The 25,946-nt window shown below is 48.2% G+C and overlaps 1 protein-coding gene across 1 annotated transcript in view; it reads right to left on the bottom strand.

Annotated features, from left to right (window-relative positions):
- The window catches only part of LOC147703292 (uncharacterized), a 195,301-nt gene that overhangs the window by 82,220 nt on the left and 87,135 nt on the right, over positions 1-25,946 (bottom strand). The window contains exon 7 of the mRNA XM_086929489.1: positions 15,176-15,241. Within this exon, the coding sequence (XP_086785615.1) occupies positions 15,176-15,241 (66 nt within the window). The remainder of the gene's footprint in view (positions 1-15,175; positions 15,242-25,946) is intronic.

Here is a 25,946-nt window from a genome sequence, read left to right as displayed (position 1 = left end):
GTAGAAGGATAGTCGTTTGTTGAGGCATTCGGGTCCTAGGACGTAGAGGGCCTTGTGTGTGTGGGTGAGGAGACGGAATGTTATTCTTTTGTTGACGGGAAGCCAGTGGAGATCCCTCAGATGACCGGAAATGTGAGCTTGACGGGGGATGTCCAGTAAGAGTCTGGCTGAGGCGTTTTGGATGCGTTGGAGTTTTTTCTGTAGTTTGGCTGTGGTTCCGGCGTAGAGGGTGTTTCCATAATCTAGTCTGCTAGTGACTAATGCGTGGGTGACTGTCTTTCTTATTTCGGTGGGGATCCAGCGGAAGATTTTTTTGAGCATGCGAAGGATGTTGAAGCATGAAGATGAGACGGCGTTGACTTGTCTGGCCATCGAGAGGGAGGAGTCTAGGATGAAGCCCAGGTTACGTGCATGATCTGTAGGTATGGGTGCTGTACCCAGGGCCGGTGGCCACCATGAGTCATCCCAGGTGGAGGGGGATGATCCTAATATGAGGACTTCCGTTTTGTCCGAGTTAAGTTTTAGATGGCTGTTCCTCATCCATTCGGCTACTTCTTTCATACCTTCGTGTAGATTGGTTTTGGCGGTGTTAGGATCTTTGGTGAGGGAGAGGATCAGCTGGGTGTCGTCTGCGTAGGAGATGATGTTGAGGTTGTCTTGTCACGCGATGGATGCAAGAGGACTCATGTATACATTGAAGAGGGTGGGACTGAGTGATGATCCTTGTGTTACGCCGCAGATGACTTCGGTTGCCTCTGATTTGAATGGGGGGAGGCGGACTCTTTGGGTTCTACCGGCGAGGAACAAGATGATCCAGTCCAACGCTTTTCCTTGTATTCCGATGTTGCTGAGGCGTTGAATGAGGGTGTTATGACAGACTGTGTCGAAGGCGGCGGAGAGGTCAAGTAGGATGAGGGCAACTGTTTCTCCGTTGTCCAGTAGTTTTCGGATGCCGTCTGTGGCAGCGATGAGGGCGGTTTCGGTGCTGTGTTTGGCTCGGAAGCCGGACTGTGAGGGGTCAAGTGAATTATTGGATTCAAGGAAGGCGGCGAGCTGGCTATTGACGGCTTTCTCGATGACTTTGGCCGGGAAGGGGAGGAGTGAGATGGGGCGGTAGTTTTTAAGTTCAGAGGGGTCCGCTGTGGGTTTTTTCAGAAGGGCGCTGAGTTCGGCATGTTTCCAGCTTTCTGGGAAGGTAGCGGAGTTGAAGGAGCAGTTGATGACATCGCAAAGATGGGGTGCGATGATGGAGTCTGCTTTGTTGAAAATGTGGTGGGGACATGGGTCGGTTGGCGATCCTGAGTGGATGGAGTTCATCAGGCGGATGGTGCCTTTAATTGTGATTGGGTTCCAGGCGTAAAGGTTGTGAGAGTGCTGTTTAGGATCGGAGGTGGGTTGAGTGGGTTGTTCTTCGGACAGGTTTCCAAAGCTGTTATGAATGTCGGCGATTTTGTTGTGGAAGAAGGAGGATAGGGAGTCGCAGAGGTCTTGGGAGGGAGTGATATCGTTGGTGCCGGCGGTGGGGTTGGTAAATTCTCTGACGATATCAAATAATTCTTTCCTGTTGTGGGTGTTGTTGTCGAGTCGATCCTTGAATGCAGATTTCTTGGTGGATCGGATCAGTTGGTGGTGTTTGCGGGTGGCGTCCTTGAAGGTTGTCAGGTTGTTAGGGGTTGGGTTTTTTCTCCAGGTTTTCTCGAGGGTGCGACATAGCTTCTTGGATTTCTTAAGGTCATCGTTGAACCAAAGGGCCTTTTTGCTACCTTGTTTGATCTGGTGGTTTTTCAAGGGTGCTAATTTGTCAGCGCTGTGGGTGATCCATTGTGTGAGTTTGGTGGCAGCTTGGTTTGGGTCCGATGATATGGTGGGGGGGTTTTGGTTAAGCGATGTGAAGAGTTGGTCGGTGGTGATTTTGTTCCAGTTTCTTTGAGGAATAGGTTGTGGTGGGATGTGGGTCGTGATCTTTTTGTAGCTGAAATGAACGCAGCTGTGGTCCGTCCAATGGAGAGCCGTGGTGTGATCGAAGGAGATGTGTTTGCTGGAGGTGAAGATAGGGTCGAGCGTGTGTCCGGCAAGGTGGGTGGGGTTGTCAACAAGTTGTTTGAGTCCAAGATTTGCGAGGTTGTCCAGAAGGGTGGTGGTGTTGTTATCGTTATTCTTTTCCAGGTGGAAGTTGAGGTCTCCCAGTAAAATGTAGTTCTCGGAGGCGAGGGCATGTGGGCTGATGAAGTCAATGATGTCTTCATTAAATTGTGTGCGGGTTCCTGGTGGTCTGTAGATGAGGGTGCCTCTAAGTGTGGTCCTGGGAGTCACCAGTCACAGTTTCAAAGTAGCTGCCAAACTAAACTCCAGTTTGCTAATCATTCACAGGTTTATTGAGTCACCGAGTGAGGAAAGCTTAGTTTGTGTACCGCATGGGGAGATGGTGCTATGTAGCAGTCCTGCTATAATTAAAAACCAGGAATTTTGTGTTACAGGACCAGTGGTTAGTTTGAAGAAAACTAAGGGCAGGGGCTGCAAGTTTTGCTCAGATGCCATTGCTGCTGTTATCGAAGGTTAGGGTGCGAATACCAAGGCTGTGCAGTTTTGACTGCACCTCAAGCTTCCTTCTTACACCACCAAGCATTCCCTGCCCCTTTCGTGCAGGTTCTTTTTCTTCCTCACTTTCTTAGTCACTGGTTTTATGTCTTTCTATCCATCCTTCTTTTATCCTTCTGTGTTTACTCTTCTCACTTTTTGTCTGGATCAAAGTCTGATGAGGAAAAAGGCATTCACCGGCTTAAAATAAGCACTTTACATGACTGAAATGACGCTGCTCACCGTTTCCTCAGTCGTGCTTGAAAATCTAGCCACTTTATTTTATAGTGATGAATTGGGAGTAGGCCAGGTTTTCAGGGTGAATATAAAGAACATTCATTGATCTTGGGGCAGAGTATTCAGAAAATTCCTCTTAAATACCACTGAATGTTCATGTTTTTGAGGCTACACCAGCAAATATGAGCAATGTCCTAATGTTTTTTTTTTTTATGGGAGGCTATGGAAGTTGGTGAGTATTTACAGAGAAAACTCCCAAAAGCATTCGTGCATGCTTCTGAATTTGATGATTAGCCTGAGTGATATGATTAATACAGTCTTTTACTAACCTTGCTAGCTTTCCATTTAGAAAAATTACTTTAATGAATCCAAATCTTGCGTATCCACATGCTGTGGTAACCACTGTTAATTTAAAGGCACACCTTCACTATCATTGGAATGATGAAAGGCAGCAAAATCTCATCTGACATTTGACCCTGTTACCTAATTCAAATGTACTTTTTCCTGGCCCTTGGAAGAATATAAGTCAGCCCCACCGGAAATGGAACATGTGATCTGCAGAGTAAGATAGGTCCCTGTAAAAGATACATTAATATTTCCATCTGCCTCATTGAATCTGACATGCGCTAACATGCTGTGCACGAATATGTTTGTCACAATTTATTAACCCAGCTAACTTGCTGCCATCAGGGTTTTGATCTTTACGTTAACAATAGCTCTATGCAGCAGGTATCATAACCAGCCCAACCTTAGAATTAGCATTAGAGCTTGTGCCCTGCAAGTTACAAAGAAATTTCGGCAGCTGACACATACACTTGCTCAGTTATCTGACTTGGATTAATGCCATTGGCCTGCAAGTTTCAGAAAGAAACCATAATCTCCTACATTAGCTCCTGAGCTATCTACCTAGAATTTAAACATTGCGACCCATTGTCGCATGCAGATCTCAGTAGCAGATAGGTTTACTTACAGATCTAGACTACTGAATTTAGAATTTGGGACCTGAAAGTTACATTTTAGTTCCAGTCATTCATGCTTTAACACACTCATTATGTTTCCCCTGCACACCACTTGCGCTGTGCTTTTGTGAAATCTTTTGTACTTTAATGTAAATTTTAAGAGGGGCTTAACTCCCTCCCACTTGCTTTCCTTGCTTTTTATTACCTTCTATGCTTACCGCTTTCTTTTCCTCTGTTACTATCGGCTGTAGCATACTATTTCCTGTTGTTTCCTCGTATTGTTCCTCGCGTGCTTCTCTTATCAGTTTCCCGGGGCCAAAGTACTGTTTCCATCCAATTTTGTGAAACGATTTTTAAGGTAATGCCTGCAGATCACTTGCTCTATGTTTGTTTTTATTTTTAAAGTGCTGGCATTTCTTTTTAACCATAGCCTCACTCTTAACCAGCGCTGTACTTTTTGTTTGCCTTTGGTTTCCCCAGCGCATGTCACAGCCCCTCCCCTGTAAATGCCATTCCTGCAAAGGCCACCCTCGCTTGTTTTTTATTTCCGGTGCTCGAATTTCCCACAGCAGGTTGCAGACGTGTAGTCTCTACCAGTGCTTTGCCTGCACAGTACGTGCGCTGTGCTTGTTTTTATTTTTAAAGCGCTGTCATTTCTTTTTAATCCTAGCCATGCTCTACACCAGCGCTGTTCATTTTGGTTGCCTATAATTTTCTCCAGCTCACACCACAGTGTGGAAGCCCCCGAAATGACCACAACGAAGCCTTTGCAAGTTAACTTTTCCTTAATCACCGGAGCGCCGAGAACAGCTTCTGACTCTTTCCGCGGTCGGCGCCAACTACCTAAAATGGCCGCCTTCCACTTCCGGTCCCGCCCTTCTGTTTCCTGCCTACGTGACGCTAGACCGTCACCACATATCTCCCCCCTTTAATGCAATGACATAACATGAAATCTAGTCCTTACTTGTAGTCCATCTCAAAGTCCTTGAACTTATTTGGAACCTTTACTTCCCTTCCTGCTCTCGTCTTCTTAGCTCCATCTCCCACTTTACCACTCTGCATCTCTCTGTCACTCCTTCCACTAACTTCCTCTGTACTTCTCTTCTTTGCCTCCTTGTCCGATCTTTCCTTGCTCCCGCCTTCCGTTCCTTCTTCTGCTCCGTCTTCTCCATTCCCTTCCGTACTGCTTTCTCCTACTTGCTCCACACCTTCTTCTACATTTCCCTTGTTCCTTCCGTTACTTTCTCCTTCTCCTTCTTCTACATTCTCAATGTCTTCCTCCATCTCTGCTCCCCACTTCAAAATCTTTCTGCATTGCTGCACACCTTGCCGTCACTGAGTAAGGCCGACCGGGCATACGGCTCTATTACTCGTAGGGGCGGTGAAAACTTGCTCTCCCCTTTTCTTTTTAAGATGGCTGATTTCACTCTGACCCAGTCGCCTTTCTCCAACTCCACTCCTTGCACATTATGTCTCTTGTTGAAATGCTCAGTGTACACTTCCTGCGCTCTCTCTAGGTTCTTTCTAACCACCGCAGGTGACCACTTACTTTGCACCACCATTTTTCTTCACACCATAATGTCCTTCGTGAAGGCATCCCTTCCTCTCAATACTTTGACGGGACTGTACCCCGTGCTGCCCGGGGTTATGCGGTACGCCCATAACATCTTCATTAATTCTCTCTCCCAGTCCAGTCCCTCATCAATGGCCGCTTGGATGGTGCCCATTATCACTCGATTGAAGCGTTCAACTTGGCCGTTGCCCGCTGGATGATAGATGGGGGTGTGATTTACCACAATGCCATTCCTGGATGTGAACTCTTCCCACTGCGCCGACACAAACTGCGGTCCGTTGTCGCAAGTGATTACTTTAGGGATTCCTTCCCTGATGAAAACATTGCGTAGAAAGTCTACCACCACTTCTGTGTCCACCTTCTCCTTTACAACCACCTCAGGCCATTTAGAGTACCTGTCAACCATGACGATGGCGTGCTTCTGTACTCCTTCCTTGTTGAGGACAGGTCCCATGATATCGACAGACACCATTTCCCATGGTCCTTCCGGCACTGGGAACTTTCCTAAAGCTGGTCTCATCATGCTCTGGGATTTGTCGGCCTTGGCACACGACTCGCAATCTCTCACATGTCTTTCCACTTGGGCATCCATGGCTGGCCACCAGTATGCTTGTCTGGCCAGGGCCTTAGTTTTGGTGGTTCCCTGGTGCCCTTTATGTAGAAGCACCATCAAATGTTCAATTATGCCATGCGGTGGGACTACTTTGTCGCCCCTTAGAAGAAACACTGGGTTTTCTGCCAGAGACAGTTCATCTCTTACTTCCCAGAACCTTCTTAGTGCTTACTTTAGGTGCCTTTTTTCCGGCCATCCGTGGGTTACATATCCCTTGATCCCTTCCATGTCTTCATCTGCCTTGTAGGCCTCTTCCCAGTCTTATGCGCTGATCACCCTTTCCATGTCCTGAATGGTGGCCACTATGTATCCTTCCCACTTTGGGCGCTCTTGTTCATTTGCATCCTCCATGGCTGCCGCACGACTTGAAAAATCGGCTACTTTGTTCTGTGGTCCTGGTATATGTTTCACTTCATACACAAAGTCTAGCAGACGCAGTGTCATTTTTTCGATCCTCGGGGTGGCGTGCGCATGCCCACTGGACGTCAGTACCTTGACCAAAGGTTTGTGATCTGTTTTCACCAGGAATTTCGCACCCCACAGATACTGCCTAAACCTCTCCATCGCCCATACGACAGCCAGCATCTCTTTCTCAATGACGCTAAACTTCTCTTCGTTAGGCGCCAGAGACCTTGAGGCAAAACAAACTGTGGATATCTCCCCAATTTCCGACCGCTGCATTAGCACCGCTCCCAGGCCTCGGTCACTCGCGTCTGTTGTCAGTATCGATTCCGCATCCGGGTCAAATCCCTTGAGGGGAATTGCGTCGCTCATCTCTTGTTTCAGAGTCTCGAATTCGGTCTGTTCCTCCTGGTTCCACTGAAATCCATTCCTTTCCTTCAACAGTTGTCTTAAGCGATGAGTTTTCGTGGCAAAGTGGAGAATGAATTTGCTGTAGAATTCAGGCATTCCCAGGAATGACCGGACGTCTTCCTTCTTGCTCGGTGCTGGTGCTCTCAGGATGGCTTGCATATTGGAACGTTTTGGTTCAATCCCCTTTCCGCTCACTTCGTGTCCCAGATACGTGACGGATTGCACCCGAACTTGCATTTTGACCACTCCGCCGTCAATCCATTTTCTTGCAGTGTGCGTAGTACCATGTGCAGCTTCTCATCGTGTTCCAATTTAGTGTCTCCCATGACCAGAATGTCATCCTGGAAGAACTGGACTCCTTTTTCTTTCCGGAATAGCCTGTGCATAAGTTTTTGGAATACTGCCGCCGCTGAGGCCAGGCCAAAAGGCATCCTTACAAACTCGTAACAGCCAAAGGGAGTGATGAACGACGTGAGGTGACTGCATGAAGGTTGCAACTTGACTTGGTGATAGGCGGATGACAAGTCTATTGTGGAGAACCACCGTTTGCCTTTGGTCTTAGCCAAAATCTCGCTGATGCGGGGTAGGGGAAACTTGTCGACCATGATATTTTTGTTGAGTTCTCTGAGGTCCACACATAGCCTCACCTTCCCATTAGGCTTCTGCGCTACAACCAGAGGCGAAAGCCATTCTGCACTCTCGATGGCTCTTATGACCCCTTCTTTTTCCAGTCTGTCAAGTTCTGCTTGTACTGCCTCTCTGCACCGGAACAGGATGTTCCTCACTTTGTGGACAACAGGGACCGCTCCTTCCTTCAGCTTTATGAGGTGTCTGTACTTGATCAATTCACCTATTTGACCATTGAAGACTTTGGGATATGCCTTATGCCAGGACCCTCCTTTGCCTTCTCCTTCTTCTCCTTCCCTGTCCATTAGTAAGATATTTTCTACTCCGCCTGGATTCAACAGTATGCCCAGTGCTCCTTGGTCCTTCCAGCTGAGCACTGATGGCCCCTTCTCGGCAATATATAATTTGCAATTTGCCTGGCGTCCTCTGAATTCAAACAACAAGGGGCAATACCCTAACATTGGGATCCTTTGCCCAGTGTACGTTACTGGCCTCAAGTCCATTGGTTGCAATCCTTCTTCTCTTTGGGCCCCAAACTTCTCTTCCCAAACCTTCCTCTGTATTATGGAAATGGGTGCTCTGCTATCTGCGATCATTTCCATCGACACCCCTCCAATGCTCATCGTCAGCTTAGGTTTGTCCGTCTCTTCACCATCCATTTCTAGTACTTGCACGTCGATGTAGAGGATTTCTTCCAGGTCCTCTTCTTCTTCCTGGCTCTCTACTTCACCTTGTTGTTCCTGGTCCACATATTTTATCCTGGCTCCTCTGGGTTTTCGGCGGCACACCTTCTCATAGTGCCCAAACACGCTGCAGAATGAGCATTTAGCCCTGAATGCGGGGCACGCTTTGTCGTTTCCTAAATGCGACATGCTTCCACATCTATAGCACCTCGGTCGTCTGCCCCTGCTTGTCCTCTGGTAAGCGTGGCTGGTTTGGGGTGTCCGTTTTCCATCTTGTCCCTTTTGTTGGTCTCTTGGCCTTGATCTCTCGTTCCTTCCGGGTGTAATTATCTTACATATGGTTTGCGTTCCTCCTGTCTCCTTCCGGGCTGCTTGCGCGCATCTCTTAAACATTTCCGCCTTTTTCACCATGGCCCATACTTCCTTTAGAGGGGAATCACCATTGACCCATAATTTTTCCTGAATGTGAGTGCTGGACGTGTGCATAATGATCTGGTCTCTTATAAGGTCATCATGTAGCGTTCCGAATTTGCATGTCAAGGCTAACTTTTGTAGTGCCACCACATATTCATCCACCGACTCTCCCCCTTTTTGTTTCCTCTGGAAGAAGTTGTGTCTGTCTATTGCCACACAAACTACTGGCCTGTAGTGCGCGTCTAGGTCTACAATGGCGTGACCGAACACATTTGTGTCTGCTGCGTTTCTCGTGCCCTTGACTATGGTGTCGTATACCCTGATCCCTTCTGGACCCAAGTTGTGTAACAATATCTTCTTCCTCCTAGGACTCGAAAATGGTGCCCCTCCTTCTTCCTCCACGGCTTCCAAATAGTTGAGGAAGTACCGTTTCCAGTCCTCCCACTGCATTTCTGGCTCACCACTCTTCGACATGAAAGGCACCATTTGGGTGAGGGAGGTGGACTGAGTAGCCATCTTGTTGCCACCCCTGGTATCTGCTTGCTCTGGTATGCGCTTGCCAGGTGGGCTACCTGGTGGCTGATGCGTGTCAGCGTCCTCGTCACTGTGCTCACTGTCTGTGGCACTGCTCTTTGTCTTGCTTCCGCCAGGTGTCGACGTTTGCTGACCGCTCTTATGGTCTGTGTCTCTTTCTGTTGACCCTTCCCCGTGTGGTTGCCGCGCCGCCAGCGTGCTGAGCTAGGCCACTGGCCGGAGGTGAGGTTCGCTGCAATGCTGTGGGGCCCCCTCGAGGATGCGTCCTCTTAATAATGGTGTGCAGCCCCTTTTTCACGCCGTGTATCATTATGCGCTGTTTCCCTGTGGCGTACCTCTGCCTCTGCGTGTGTCCGCTGGTCTCTTGTTGCTGGCTGGGCTTCTGGTGAAGACTGCCTAGTGTCCTCTGCCACGCTCCGGTGTGTTTCTGTCTGTGTAAATTTTACTTTTTTTTCTTTTTCTTCGGTGGCTGGGGGCGGGGTCTACATCCCAATCCTCGTCGCCATTGTGGAAGCCCCCGAAATGACCACAACGAAGCCTTTGAAAGTTAACTTTTCTTTAATCACCGGAGCGCCGGGAAGAGCTTCTGACTCTTCCCGCGGTCGGCGCCAACTACCTAAAAATGGCCGCCTTCCGCTTCCGGTCCCGCCCTTCCGTTTCCTGCCTACGTGACGCTAGACCGTCACCACACACAGCCCCTCCATCTGTAAACACCATTTTTGCAATGGCTGCCCTCGCTTGTTTTTTATGTCTGGCCTTCGGAATTCCATAAGCGGATTGCAGACCTGTAGTCTCCGCCAATGCTTTACATGCACACTTCAAAATGTGCCCTGGAACACCTTCAGCACTAAATAGGCATATTTTATGGCTGCATGTAGGAAAGTAAGGAAATATTTACAGCTTGTAAAAAAAAAGTAAAAAACGTGTTGATTGATTGATTGTGTATTGCTATTAATATTTTTGTAGCAGTTTTTCATCCTGTAGCTGCTTTTATAAATCATTAGTGGGAACACATGCTTGTGGTCGGCTCTTCTCGATTAACTGCGTGCACTTTAGAAATGTTTCCAGAGTGGTTGGAGACTGCTTTGTGTAATGAAGTATTCCAGCTAATGAAGGCTTTTCACAGTGTGGGATGAATATTATTGTCTAGATCAGAAAATGGGTAATGGCGAAAGGACTGAAACTAAAACGTACCAATTTGCAGGTGACAAATTGTGGTATTTTTAGCAGCATTCTGCTTTCAGCTGGCACAGTGGCTGCAGTCCCCGCTACTGCAGTACCCACCATGTAGATTTCGCGCTCTTTATACTGGGCATGGCAGACACACATATTTTTCCATTTTGGGCACTCCCTCTCTCCATGGAGCACGCTGATGTAATGGCTTTATGACACCCTCTCTTTCCATTGAGCAATATGTCATCATGGCAAAACTGCCAACGGGTTTGACCGGCTTCCAGGGAGATGTGTCAATGAACTCCTGTCAGGAAGCTTCTAGGTAAAACATAACTAATGAAACTGAGCTGTTCTGACTGCCTGCTTGGAATTATGTTGCGTACTTTGAACTCGAAACCTGCAGCCATATGTGATTGATCGCCAGTGGCTACTTGCAAAGGTTCCAGCCATACGTAGTCTGCACCGGGGAAGCCTGCTCTGGCGGGTTCACCATCCGAGCTTGTCTCATTTCAAGCTTTGCTAGCCATGGTATATCCAGAAAAGAGGCTAATAATTCAGCAGGAGGAAAACTTTTATAACTGGGGATTCATAACATTATTGTTTCATACAAAATATCTTGTATGAGTGTATTCGTTTCTCCGTAACTAAATCTTTAAAACAGACGTTGCAAAAATGTGCACTTATGTCTGAAGCTGAGAGAAATGTTTCTTAAACAGTTATTTCTTTAAACAAAAACGTACTACTGTACCTACATTACCACGACCAAACGGAGCTGCAGCAAACATATGTTCACACAGAAATTTCTCATAATTTACTTTGTCACCAGCATGTTGTTGTATTCTCGGCACTTATGTTTCTCTGTAATGCGGTATTATTCACTCAAGGACCTCACTTTACAACCCCCAGGGAAATGGCATAGTGGAGAGGGCCAACCAAATGGTTAAAGGTGCCATTCAAATGGCGATTTCTTCCCGAATGGATGTGAAGAGTTTGGTTAATGACCTAGTTTGGGCCTACAGGACTACTGAAAATGGTGTGACCGGTTTGGTCCCGTTTTCTGTCATGAGGGGACGTTCAGCGGGTACTAAACTAGTGGCTGCGTGGATGAAAGAATTTCTGAACGCTGACCCTCCTGCTGGTCCTGGTGAGCCTGACACTGTATGTGAATCAGATGGCGCATGTAAATTTGCTGTGAATGATTGGGTTAAAGTCAAACCTGGTCGAGTGGGTGTCGGACTGACGAAGTTCAGGGGTCCATTTAAGGTCAAGTCTGTACACAAAAGATTTGTCACTTTATTTAACGGTGAGAGTTGGAACTTGAGGCGTGTGGCACTGTATAAGAAAGCCGAGCGAGAACCGGTGAGAACCAGTGAGCCTAGCGCCAGTGGTATCAATGAGTTTTGTGCTAGTAGAATCCAGAGAGTGAGAAGACCCCCAGGTCATTTACGTGACTTTGTTTGCAAGTAAGGTCTCTCTCTGTAACGAAGAGCATGGTCTTATCATGTTTTTTTTTTTAAACTTACTTTCGTTTTTTTTTCCATGTTTCTCCGTATGAAGGGAAGAGGATATGTTGTATTCTCGGCACTTATGTTTCTCTGTATCCCTTTAAGTCCTGCATTCCATTTTCCCTGATGTCATCTTCTCCTATGTTCTGTCCTGTCAGTTAGCTCCTGCTTTCTGATGGGAACACCAGCTATTCTCTATGGTGCTTAATAAACAAGTATTAAGCCTTACATCTGTCTACTAACTTCATTTACAACACATGTCTTGTGTTTTTGATTCACAGCTAATATATTGTAGCTGGTTTTCATGATAGTTAAGAGTTGGTGTGCATGGTGTTGTTTTTTGTGCATGATGGATGACGCACTGACAGACTTCGAAGTTTGAGCACCTTTGTTGTTTTTACCGACACTTCACACATTAAACACATTTTTATCCTTCAACGTCCCCACGCTTCCTTTAGCCGGCTCCGTTAAGTGGGCATGGCCTCCCACACTTTTCCAAGCACAGTGGTGTTGCTCGTTTAAACCGTGGGCCTCATTTATGAAAAGTGACGCATCGCCGCGAGAAAACAGCGATGCGTCTCTTTTCATTGGGACCCCCTTGCGACACCAATGATGCGTCATATTTACAGTATGACGCATCATGTCGCAAGGAGTTACAGATACGTCTGTATTTCTGACGTATCTGTAGGCGCAAAAATTACGCATTGCTGGAGTGTGTCATAAAAGTGACGCAACTCCAGCAATAAGTCATTACAAATGAGCAAGTCCCATGTTAAATGTGCCTGCATCAGTCTTACGCCAGCCATGAGGCAGGCGTAAGATATTGACGCATTTGCGTCCTAGAAGTGGCGCAGTGAAATCTTATAGATTTCACTGCGTCACTTCTACGACCCTTTCTTGTGTTGGAACGCCCCCACCTGCATACATTATACCTGGTGTAGATATAATGTGGTGGAGGGGTTTACAAAGTGACGCATCTACCTAGATGCGTCACTTTGTAAATATGGTGCAACAAGGCACATTTTTAATGCTGTTGGTGCTACAAAAAGTGCAAAAGTGACGCAAGGGCTCATAAATCAGCCCCCCGTGTGTCTTGGAGTGAAGCTCTAAATATTATATCAGGGAGCTAACAGCTGTGTGAAGGTGGCAAAAAAAAGAGGTATGGGGAAGGGTTTTATTATCCTTCTTCTATCAGACAGCTTTTTATCCTTCTTTTATCCCCGCACTTCCACCTCTATCTGTCTCCGTATAAGTGGGCGAGGCCTGCCACACTTTTCCAAGCATGGCAGGGTCACTCCTTTACACTGTATTCCTTGGAGTGGAGCTCCAAATTTGATATCAAGGAGCTATCAGCAGTGTGATGGTGGCGAAGAAAGGAGGCTTGGGACAGCTATTCATTCACCGGCTTATGGCCATCTTTGGGAACCAAGGTGAGTGCAAAGCTTAACTCCCATCACAAGTATAGTCCCTGCACCTTTCCGCTACTCATTTCTACATTTATCACCACCTTTCTTTCAAACCCATCTATTTTTGCCCATCTGTATAGCCTCCCATCCCTCTGCAGCCATTGTCGGGCCCGTCGGTTTTCCTACACCTGTCTTAGTCTTTTACTACCTGGCACCTTCCTTACTTCCCATTGTCCTTACTTTTCCAACCTCCTTTTCTGATCCATACATCAAGCTAAACTCACATCAAATGCCTTATTTTGCATGATTTCCTACCTCTATTACGTCCTTTCCATCCACCTTCCTTTACACTCCCAGAAGCTTTCCCCTCATTTACCCTCTTCCATTTCCGGAGACTTTATTGTCTGGTTGCTCCCCTCTCCTCTCCGTGCTCATGGAATCCTCTCTTGCGGAGAGCTGGAGACATACATAGATGTACTTGTGAATTGTTTATCAGTGCTTATTGTTAGACCTCGAGACCTGATATGGGAAAGGATCTGGGTATGTGGTAAAAATCAGTGCATCCACTCCTGGCAGCACCGGAGGCTCAGACATGCACCCGGGGTGACGAATCATTGTATCCACTAAAGCTTCTCTCTTTAATGTTCCGTATTATTGCTAAAGCAGCTTTCATGCTTGCACTAACCGTTTCGAATAGGTATAAAACTGCTCCTTGTCAACTACCTCCCAGGTGACTACTCCCACAGCTTCCCTAAGAGGTACACACATAACCAGCTGTTTGTTAATAAGAGAGTTGAAAACTAATGCATTTACTAATGCTTGTTATAATTGTAATAAACTACCTGCTAGCTACACACATTTCAATTGCTAAATTGCTTAATTAATACTTGATCTCACAGTGTAACTCTTTTCAGAAATGCATAATTTACAGATAGCCCCTGCACTGATACATTTGCAGATCTGGAAAGGCAATGTTATTTTGAACTGAACTACCATCTCATCATCAAGACAAACAGGCAGCTCTCATAATGCAGGTTAATCATCATCTGGTCTTTGTCTGGACAGCTAATACCTAATTCGATGGCATCCACCAACCTCCCATGAATCAGCAAGTTTGCTTGCCACGTAGCAGACATTTGTATCTTAGTACTTGGATAACCACAGAGGTGGAAGTGAGACAACTCCATAGTCCCCTACAGTATAGGTGAGAGAAACCAATATTAGATTCGGGTTGGTGGATATACACCCCTATACTGAAAGAAGGGAGAACCAGTTGTGGGCCCTTACTTAAGCGCCAACGAGTGCCAGAATGCTGGCGATATTTTTCCCCCAAAATCTGAATGTTTCAATAAAGACCTCAGTATGGCACATAGACATTGCCATGAGATTCTTTTTTTGCAAATTGTTATGGCTCCTAGCCCTGGCTAACCAGGTTGAACCACAAAAATGAATGTAGGTTCTTGTATGGGATTTTGCCTCAGGTGTTTACAGCGAATGTACACTTATGAGAGTCTAAATTCATATCTTTAAAATAAATTTCAGCTGAAGACGCCCCTCTTTCTTATACCATTGTTCACAGCTTTAATGTGCTCCCCTATAGAGATCTGTGAATAAAACAGAGGCTTAAACCTGCTGCATTTACTGAACCTGCCATCATTTTGAAGTGGGTAGAAATGATTAAGAATGAATTCAGAAGTAATAGTGGCCGCCATTAAACTCGGCATGCTAATTCATTCCAGATTGTTAAATGTTACTCTAGATCGAAATATCTTTCACTATAGTCATTGCAAGACGCTCAATATCACTGCAATGTGGTGAATTAACGTGAAGTTATAGGCAGCTCTAATGTTTGAACAAAAGTCTCAATGGCCAGGAATAATCTTTGTGACAGATGGAAGAGTGTCTTATTGGATAGCCAATCGGCCAAAGACTACTGACAATTTGATTTCTCAACATGATACACTCAAATTAATAGGAGTGCTCTATGAGGAAGTCAAACAATATTAACACATTTCTTTCTTTATAGTTTGACAGTGGTACACAGTGGTTTGGAGGACTTACCAGTACAGGGCAAAGGACGTACTTGGATACAACAGCCAGGAGAGATTTGACCGCGGGCAGTCCGTTCTGAAATAATAAATGAACAAAAGAGAAATATAGATGCATCTTCATTCTGTTCTATAGAGAAAAATCATGCGAATATGTCCCCACTCTCCACCATCTTCCAACCCCCGTCTTATTTATTGAATTTCATGAAGCTAGCCCCCTATGTCTGAAGCACACGATTATCACTGAGATTGATCAATTATTTCACCTTCCAATAGATATACTTTCATCTATAATAATTACATGAAGTTGCTTTCCATGGAGCTTCATTCCCTCAATGCTTAGAAAGCTAAACTGTCATAAAATCAGAGTCATTCCAAGATGTCTCTTTGCAGAATGTCAGAGAACATGTATCAAAAAGAACCTAAGGGGGCTTGGTATGTAAATTCATTCTATTCATGGTGGGGGTACTTTATGCTACATAGAACTCCGAAATATTTCATGAATCTATCCACTCCCCCCTTCTGCCTGTTGTAATCTTTTATAATACATCTTTCAGCCCCGTCTTATGGTTCACCACAATATAGATCCAATAGTATCCCATTTTTCCTCCCAATTTTAAACACCATGTGCTTTTAAAAGCAAATGCATTTATGCAAGCCCCAAGGATCATAATTACTACTGATAGATGCCTAATGAATTAGAACTGACTACTTCTATGCGATCACTGCGTTTCATAAGAAATATACTTTATTAAATTATTGCAGCAACTACATTGAAGGGGTTGCAAACTGTTACCTACCAAGAACAAGCATTTGCAATGCAATAGGTATCGCATTCACATAAGTTTGAGCTATTAGCATTGTAAATGACAATGTCTTTTATTTATGTTTTGGGTTTTAAAACATAAATAGAAGGCGTTGTCATTTACAATACTAATAGCTTGAACTCTCACAAATGCGAGACCTTTAGCATTGCAATAAAGGGCATCCTCTTGATCACTTGTTAGACTATAAATTTCAAAGGAAGAGACCGGCCTGCGAGCTCTTCAAAGTAGTGATAAATAGTGCAGTAAAGAAGATGTGTAAGTGTTGTAAAGTACACAGACACAAAGTGTGAAGTGAGAGTTACATATGATCTGAGCTAAAAACATGAACAAAGCACTCCAACACCTTTCGCTCTGTGATTACACTGTCATGGCTCAGGAGGAAGAGAGGGAGGGGGTTATTTCCTGTCCTATCCGTGATTTGAGTGTGCAGTGTGGCATTGCGTAATGTCATTGCTATCTTTGGCCTAGTAAAGAACACGCCAGCTGTAGTAGGGCCCTGCTTCACCTCCTGGTGCAAAGTGGGATGTGCTTTAAGGCAGGCATTGAGGGAAGGAGGGATGGTCTTAGTGTCAGATCGCAGAACGTTTCAGGCGCTCTTCAGATGCTTGCAGCGCAGGCTGGCAGGGTGATCGTGTCCTCTCTGAGTGCAGGTGTCCAGCTCTGAGTGTGTCCAGCCCCGAGTGTGTCCAGCTCCATCTGCGCTCCATGCATCCAGCGACAGTCAATGAAGCTCGCGCTCCTCCTCCTCGCGCCCGGCCACTATCTTTCTGCGCTGGGGAGGAGGTGGCGGGGGACTCCAGTGCTGTTTCAGAGGGGCTCTCCCAGCAAGCAACCCCACCCCCGTAAACACTGCACATCAACTCCATCCCACACCAAAAAAGGGTTTCGCGGTCAGTGACACTGCAAGTATGTGTCCAAAGGGATGCTGTCCCTATTCAGGCTAAAGCCTAATAATTCTGTAAGACACACGATTGTCAGAGGCCCCTCGCCACAGTCTGCAGGAGGGCGCCATCATACAATTACAGCGGGTCATGTCTCTGCTCACACTGTGGGACAGTACGGCGGCTCGGGCCATGTCTGCTAGGGTCCATTGGACTTGCAGAAGTGACTAGGAGGAAGACTGGACCACAGAGGTATTCTAAGTAAGCAGCGGTGGTGAGAGTGGGGACCACAGATAGTTTTAAGGGACCCGGAGATTTCGTGACTGAGTGTCCCTCTGAAGCTCTCTGCACATACACCTTGCCCCTATCGCACAGACTGCCGGGGTCGGCGGTGTAGTGATTGAGGTGGGGGCGCTAGGCCCTCATTCTGCAGACATACAATCAGACCCGGACACAGTGGCTGGGGATGGGTAATGGGCCCTGAGCACGTGCACTCAGTCCCTTTTATTGGCCAGGGTCATCTGACCAATGACGCCTGGTAGTGGGTAGGTGTTAAGTGTGCTGATATCATGCTGAGACACTAGACCGTGTCTTACGATAGTACATCCCTCCCAACCTTAGTTAAGAAAATTAAACTAACTAAAGTCCAACCTGTGGGAAAGAATATAGTTCACACAAAACCCATAACTCAATCACAGCGACTCCCACGTAGTCTTCTCCACTGCTGGTCACGTCAAATACTGGCAATGGTGTCTCTTCTTGCCTTGACAGACTTGCAGCTTGTGGGTGGACTGTACAGTCTCGCTCGCTCTGATACACTTCCTGCGAACGTGTAGAAGTGTCCATAGCCTGTCCCATGTGTGTTGCTTTCCGCTGGACCCTGGACCGTCCAGGTCAAAGTGCTTGGTTCAAGCTGGTGTCTATTCCTGATGGGATCTTCAGCTGCAGGTTATCCCTCTCACGGATACCCCTCTCTCATGGGTGTCCCCTCTCACTGGACGACCCGGAGGCCCTTTTCTGCCAGGCTCCCACTGGACCGGAGGACATGCCACCTTGCCGCTCCAACGTGTTGAAGGACGTCGCTACGGGTCCTCTCTCCGTGTCCGAAGTTCCACCTGAAAGGGTGTTGTTGGCACTGGTTCCGTCGTGTGCGACCTTGGGTCTTCCAGTATCTTCAGCACGAGCGTAAACAGTCCGTCTTTCGTTGGGGATCCGCTGTCACCAGTGTCCCTGAGGCCTGTGCCCCTGGATTTCCGCGGCCCTTGTGTCCGTTCCATCCCAGAGGTGGGTGTTGCCAACAGACCGGCCTGCTCGCTCCCGTCATTCCTGTATGACTGTCGGGTTCGCATGTGGATGCTTTCTTCCAGTGATGTTACGTGTATCCCGGTCGTGCGTGTGGACTGTTGTGCACCTCTCACGTTCTCCTCGGTGTTTCCCCTTCTTGTCTGTCGTAGTGTCTTGGTCCACACTCCTCTTTGCTCTACTCCATTCTCTTGTCTTCCTGTCGTCGTGCTGCTCGGACCTCTTCTCCTTTCCTTCTCTTTGGTGGTGGCAGACGTGCCACTCAGATCTCTTCTCCTTTCTTCTTCGGTGGTGGCAGACGTGCCACTCAGACCTCTTCACCTTTCTTCTCTTCTGTGGTGGTAAACGTGCCACTCAGACATCTTCTCCTTTTCCTTTTGTGGCGTCAGGCCACTCCTTCTCTATCCTCCCTTTCCTCAACGCGGTCTGGTCCTCTTGCTGTCTTCATCTCCCTAACCAGACTTCTCCAGGCAGCGTGCACTCCGCCTGCTTCCCAATGGTCTTGTCCTGGTTCATGGACACTGTCTTCTTCTAGTCTGTGACTGGACCGGTCATTGCGATCTTCTCTTAGACTTGGAATGTTGCATTGTGGTTTTTGAAGTTCGCTAGTCGCTGATCGTGGACTGTGTCTTGGTGTTCGAACTTCTTGGACCTCTTGCCAGTCCACTCTTGGGGGATACTTGCTGTGTTAGGGTTTGTTGACCCTTGCTTCGGTCACCTCCTTTTGCGACCCCCGGTGGATCGGCTTTTGGTGCGGCCATCTGTCTGGCTGGCTTCTTGGGTGTGTCACGTGTGTGACCATATGGGTTCTTCATGCGACCGTCTGAGGGGTCGGCTTCAAGGGGCGACCATCGCGGTGGTCTTTTGCGTGAGTCCTCACGCTTTGCTGTCTTCGGTGTGGTCGCTCTTCGCTCCATTCCAGTGCTTTTAGCGTAGGCGCGCTTTTGTACACGCTGTTCCTGTGATTCGTTAGGTGCGGAGGGTTACGTCACCACTCCGAGCTTCTTCGTGTTCAGGTTGCTCCCGTTACCTCACGGGGTGTGCCTGCATTTTTTCTGGAGCAAGGGGTGGTGAGGGACAGAGTCTCTGAATTAAGCAGAAAGCTCTCACCCAGTCAAGAGATCCGGGCTAGATCCAACACCGTTTTTTAGCTCACTGCACCATCCCAGTTTCAGAACCTGGCTGTATGCAAATTAGTCTGTTCCTGTCCCAGTGCATGATGGGAACAGGGCAAACCAAACTACAAAAGCCAATTCTTACACTGGGAAGGAAACAAGCTCCCGGGGACCGGTTTCTGGCATTATAGCCGTCTTCGGCCCGGTTTGCTTGAATCCTGATGGTGCAATGAGCAAGGGTCTCACATCTGAGAATACCCTTCCACGCTTAGGGTGGACAAAAATATTTACAACAAGGGGTGGTGAGGGACAGAGTCTCTGAATTAAGCAGAAAGCTCTCACCCAGTCAAGATATCCGGGCTAGATCCAACACCGTTTTTTAGCTCACTGCACCATCCCAGTATCAGAACCTGGCTGTATGCAAATTAGTCTGTTCCTGTCCCAGTGCATGATGGGAACAGGGCAAACCAAACTACAAAAGCCAATTCTTACACTGGGAAGGAAACAAGCTCCCGGGGACCGGTTTCTGGCATTACAGCCGTCTTCGGCCCGGTTTGCTTGAATCCTGATGGTGCAATGAGCAAGGGTCTCACATCTGAGAATACCCTTCCACGCTTAGGGTGGACAAAAATATTTACAACAAGGGGTGGTGAGGGACAGAGTCTCTGAATTAAGCAGAAAGCTCTCACCCAGTCAAGAGATCCGGGCTAGATCCAACACCGTTTTTTAGCTCACTGCACCATCCCAGTTTCAGAACCTGGCTGTATGCAAATTAGTCTGTTCCTGTCCCAGTGCATGATGGGAACAGGGCAAACCAAACTACAAAAGCCAATTCTTACACTGGGAAGGAATTCAGACACTCTGTTCATCACCACCCACTTTTGTAAATCGATTTTGGCCACTATAGGTGTGGCAGGGTATACTCAGACATGAGTCCCTTTCTCACTGCTCCATCAGGATTCAAGCAAGCCGGGCCGAAGACGGCTGAAATGCCAGAAACCGGTCCCCGGTAGCTTGTCTCCTTTCTGGTAAAGAATTGGCTTGGTAGTTTAGTCTGCCCTGTTCCCATGATGCACTGGGCCAGGGACAGACTGATTTGCATATAGCCAGGTTCTGAGCTGGGATGGGACAGTGAGATAAATAACGGTGATGGATCAAGCCCTGATCTTTGGACTGGGTAAGAGTGGTCTGCTCAATTCAGACACTCTGTTCATCACCACCCCCTTTTGTAAATCGATTTTGGCCACTATAGGTGTGGCAGGGTATACTCAGACATGAGTCCCTTTCTCACTGCTCCATCAGGATTCAAGCAAGCCGGGCCGAAGACGGCTGAAATGCCAGAAACCGGTCCCCGGTAGCTTGTCTCCTTTCTGGTAAAGGATTGGCTTGGTAGTTTAGTCTGCCCTGTTCCCATGATGCACTGGGCCAGGGACAGACTGATTTGCATATAGCCAGGTTCTGAGCTGGGATGGGGCAGTGAGATAAATAACGGTGATGGATCAAGCCCTGATCTTTGGACTGGGTAAGAGTGGTCTGCTCAATTCAGACACTCTGTTCATCACCACCCCCTTTTGTAAATCGATTTTGGCCACTATAGGTGTGGCAGGGTATACTCAGACATGAGTCCCTTTCTCACTGCTCCATCAGGATTCAAGCAAGCCGGGCCGAAGACGGCTGAAATGCCAGAAACCGGTCCCCGGTAGCTTGTCTCCTTTCTGGTAAAGAATTGGCTTGGTAGTTTAGTCTGCCCTGTTCCGGTGATGCACTGGGCCAGGGACAGACTGATTTGCATATAGCCAGGTTCTGAGCTGGGATGGGGCAGTGAGATAAATAACGGTGATGGATCAAGCCCTGATCTTTGGACTGGGTAAGAGTGGTCTGCTCAATTCAGACACTCTGTTCATCACCACCCCCTTTTGTAAATCGATTTTGGCCACTATAGGTGTGGCAGGGTATACTCAGACATGAGTCCCTTTCTCACTGCTCCATCAGGATTCAAGCAAGCCGGGCCGAAGACGGCTGAAATGCCAGAAACCGGTCCCCGGTAGCTTGTCTCCTTTCTGGTAAAGAATTGGCTTGGTAGTTTAGTCTGCCCTGTTCCCATGATGCACTGGGCCAGGGACAGACTGATTTGCATATAGCCAGGTTCTGAGCTGGGATGGGGCAGTGAGATAAATAACGTGATGGATCAAGCCCTGATCTTTGGACTGGGTAAGAGTGGTCTGCTCAATTCAGACACTCTGTTCATCACCACCCCCTTTTGTAAACCACCCCCTTTTGTGAATGCATTTTTTCTGGGACTCTAGAGCAGTGTCGGCGGTTGTCGCGTTTCCTCCCGGTGTCGAACTTGCCTGGTGGGGAGTCTTGGGACCTTTGTGTCTTCCTGTGGTGGTGCTCCTTTCTCCTCCTGCGGTGCAACGACAACCTGTGGCCATCAGGTACCGTTCCGCCTTCGTTTGTAGGTCTCCGTGTGGCTTAGTGCGTCCAGTGGTCTGTGTTACTGCTCCGTCATCCTCCTTGAGCGTAGAGTTCCTTCACTCCTTGCGTTTTCCTCTTCACAGTGCTGCGTCCTTGGTCTGGCTTCCTTGTTACTGCGTGGCATTCCTGCGCTTCTGGCGCGTCTTCCTAAAGTTTTACTTCCTATGGGATGGTGGCAGTCTCACTGCTTCTGGGTTGCTGTGCGCATCCCTTGCTCTACGCAATGTGCTGTCCTTCAGCCTTTGTGTGAGGCTATCCTCTGGGTGCACGTACATTGTGTCCCTGTGTGTTTCTCCCATGTTGCTGCCATTGCACAGTATAGTTCTTTTGCTGGGTGCAATTTCACCCTCTGGCTACTGGGTGGCAGTGTCTCTTAGACAACTCCGGCACTGCACTGCCTCAGGCTCGCTCCTGGGCTCCTCATGACCTCGCCTCTGTCGCTCAGTGAGCCGGCATTTCCCTGGATGGCGCTCTGCGGCAGGACTCCCTCTCTTTTGGGGTGAGTCGCCTATTCACCATGGGGGCACACATGTGGAGAGTTCTGCTTGGTTCTCGGGACGCCCGGCAGCTCTTCACACGCTGCGCGGGCGGGGGAGGGTCGGCGCTGCCGGGGGCTGTTTGCAGCTATGCCGGGGTGAGCTCTCACTGTGGAGCTGTCACTCTTTCCACCACCATTCTCCCTATGGCGTTTCTCACCTCAGTCGTCTGCAGCCGCAAGCAGTCAGGCACCGGGGGAGGATTCCGCTTCCCCCGGTGAGTCTCTTGTTGTTGGATCTTTCCCGCCCCTATTCACGGGCAGCACAGGGGGGTGTTGGTGTGTGCTTAGACGTTTGGGGCACTTGTGTTAGTCGAGGGTGGGCTCCGCTTAGTCCCTCGGTGCCCGGCAGCTATTCACACGCTGCGGGCGCTTCCTCCGGGGACCATTGACCCCTCCACCTCCACTCACACATGCGGCGGGGACAGGGGACGCCTCAGGCAGGCCGCGGGTGGGCTCAGCTGGCCCTGCTTCACTTTATGTTCATTTTCGGCTGCATCACGCGCGGCCAAGCGTCCTGACTATGCAGGTGGGCTCTGCTTCTCTTACAGTCCTGGGGTTGGGGTGGCTTTAGGCACGTGCGCCCCCTATCTCCTCGCAGCGCTTGGGCTCACCTCCGGCCCAACGGGCCTCGTCTTCAGCTGCGGCTGTGGCGGGTGGGCTCCGCCCGGCCAGCACTCCACTCCAATGGGGGCCACGCTGCTGCGGCCGACTCGGGTGGGCTCCGGTCGGTCGCTTCTTTCAGGGCACAATTGCGTCCGGTGCAGGTGGGCTCTGGCCGGTTCGCTTCTTCTGCTTGGCGTGAGAGGTGTGGGGTAGGCTCCCGGTCTCCTCTTAACGGGCATCCAGGCCTGGTGCAAGTCACAGGCCCCGCGGGCCTCACGGCAGGGCTGGCGCCTATCCTGCGGGGGAGAGGGGGGGGGCGACATCGCCCTGAGCTCTCTCCTCTTCCCCCACGATTTTTCTCATGTAGCTGTGGCATGCAGGGCACAGCTCCGCCTCGTCGCCATTGTAGTGATTGGGGTGGGGGCGCTAGGCCCTCATTCTGCAGACATACAATCAGACACGGACACAGTGGCTGGGGATGGGTAATGGGCCCTGAGCACGTGCACTCAGTCCCTTTTATTGGCCAGGGTCATCTGACCAATGACTCCTGGTGGTGGGTAGGTGTTAAGTGTGCTGACATCATGCTGAGACACTAGACCGTGTCTTACGATAGTACAGGCGGCAAGGGTAGGCAATGATGAATAGCCCGAGACAGCACACCTGCCCTGTGTGTGGTCACTGGTGCTGCTGGAGCGACCCTGGTGATGGAAAGCTGAGCTCCGCGGTCATGCGAGAGTTAGAAGGCACTGTTCTGTTGTATCGAACTGGACGCAACACTAACTTATCTTAAAACAACGTGGGAAGAAGTTCATTTGAGTTTTACAAAGTCTGAGGTGGTATTAAATAATAATAAAGCTCAAGAGAAGCGAATTCAGGCATGCTTGATGCTTTACTTAGATTTTTGTGTATTAATAACCATGAAGCTATGTTTTCCCAAGTAAAACACCATCCTATATGAATCGAGCAAAGCACGCTTGTCTCCGGAGCGATCGAAGAGGAAATGACAGGGAGCGGGACACGCAGGTCTTGGTCGAGACAAGAAAACCTAATCTACGTCTTGCAATATGTCGAAGATGAAACACAAGCAGCATTTCTAAGGTGTCTGTGAGTAGCATCTTACTTGTCCCTCGGCCCGTCACGCTGTGTGATCGTCCGTCAGATTAGGGCGCTCATCTACAGAAAGTCTGGAAATGATTTATTTAACCACAGCCGGTGGTGGGTATAACTGCAGGGCGGTGACGTAGGGAGGGGGAGGGGCAGGGTGGGGGTTGTTATGTATGGATTACGGACTTTAACGTACTTTAACAGGCAAGTAAACATATAAATAAATAAAACGAATTTTGTTGTGTGCACTGCATCACCAAAAGCGATGCAGTGCGCGCAACGAAATTCGTTTTATTTATTTATATGTTTACTTACCTTTTAAAGTCCATAATCTATACATTACAACCCCCTCCCTACGTCACCGCCCTGCAGTTACACCTACCATTGGCCATGGCTGCATTTATTTACCTATTGTTTTACTTGGTGCGCAAGGCCGGACTAGAAACCAAAACGAGAGTCATTGAACCCAGGTGGTTGGATGACACCGGAGGAGCCAGGGCAGCTTAATGCTGCCTTGAACCCAATAGCCGCAGTCCCACAAGTACTCTGTTGATTTGTGCCTTGGAAGCCACAGTAAAGGGTGATAGAAGGGTTCAATAAATTCAAGCTGCCATTTTTTACGAGTGACATTTCAACAACTATGAGGGACACTGTCTTGCATGACGACAGCAACATATAAATATCAGAAATGACACCCATTTTGAGCTATAAGAAACTCTAAGATCTCAAAAGTACTGCAAAGCACCAGAAATGGAAGGGCACTGTGTAATTCGACTGTACCAAACAGGATGTGAGAAGCCGTACTGCCTGCGAATGAGCCTCACTGCCTACCAAAACTGGATAGGTTTCCCATGGGTGGACTTAAGCAGAACCACGTGCCTCATCCTCCCTCTACATGAACTGATCAAACTGTGCTGAGAAGCCCAAGAACGAACCCGCACAAACAGTGTATCCTCCAGTGGCGGCTCCTCCGCTAAGGCAGAGGAGTGTCGCCCCCATTACCAGGAAACTGCAAAAGAAAGGAAAAAATAAAATGCTAATAAAAGAATGTTATTATAATTTTATTTAAACCTCCTGCTGTGACAGTGAGTGAGGGGGCGGGGCAGAGCTGCAGGGGAGGATAGGTAGAACACTCCTTTGCGCAATGACTGTTTGGTCAGCCCTCCCGAGCTGCCCAAAACAGCCATGCTCACTTTCTCCTTTCTCCATGCAGGCTGCATTACAGCTTGCATGGAGAACATGCCAACCCCTACAGTCCCTGGCTGAGCGCCGTGTCACGGTGCTCAGGCCAATCGCAATGCTGCATTGCAGCGTTGGTATTGGCTAAAGGGTGGGAGCCTGGCTACATGCTTCCTGTTCTGACCTGGAGTCGGACACAGGTGAGCAGGAGAGAAGACACAGGACACGGAGGCAAGGTAAGTGTTGTTATTTTTTATTTTTTTCAATTCACCCCATGCTCACCCCATTACACACGCTCCCGCCCCACCCACTGGCGAGTCATACCGGCTGCCATTGGTATACTGCCCTCCCATACCATGTGACCCTCAAAGACACCTTCTTACACAAATGTCACCTCATAATTAGCTTAAGGCCTTCATAATAATAAGTGACAACCAGACCTGGTCCGGCTCAACTGCTGTAACAAAAGGATGGATAGATGAGTGAAGGAGTGAAAGGGTGGATGGATGAGAGAAAGGATGGTTGGATATGTGAAAGGATGGATGAGTGATAGGTTCAATAAATGGATTAATGAGTGGATGGGTAGATGGATGGATAGAAGGATGGATGATTAAGTGAAAGAGGGATGGAGAGAGACAGGGAGGATGGGTGACTGGATGACTGAACGGGTGAATGGGTGGAAGGATGAGTGAAATCATGGATGGATTGATGAATTGATAAGTGAAAGGGTGAATAGATGGACAGATGAGTGAAAAGG

The sequence above is a fragment of the Lissotriton vulgaris genome, chromosome 7 (assembly GCF_964263255.1).
Source record: "Lissotriton vulgaris chromosome 7, aLisVul1.2, whole genome shotgun sequence".
NCBI classification, from domain to species: domain Eukaryota; kingdom Metazoa; phylum Chordata; class Amphibia; order Caudata; family Salamandridae; genus Lissotriton; species Lissotriton vulgaris.
Note: the sequence above shows the minus strand (reverse complement) of the source record. Positions and strands in the feature narration are given on the sequence as shown.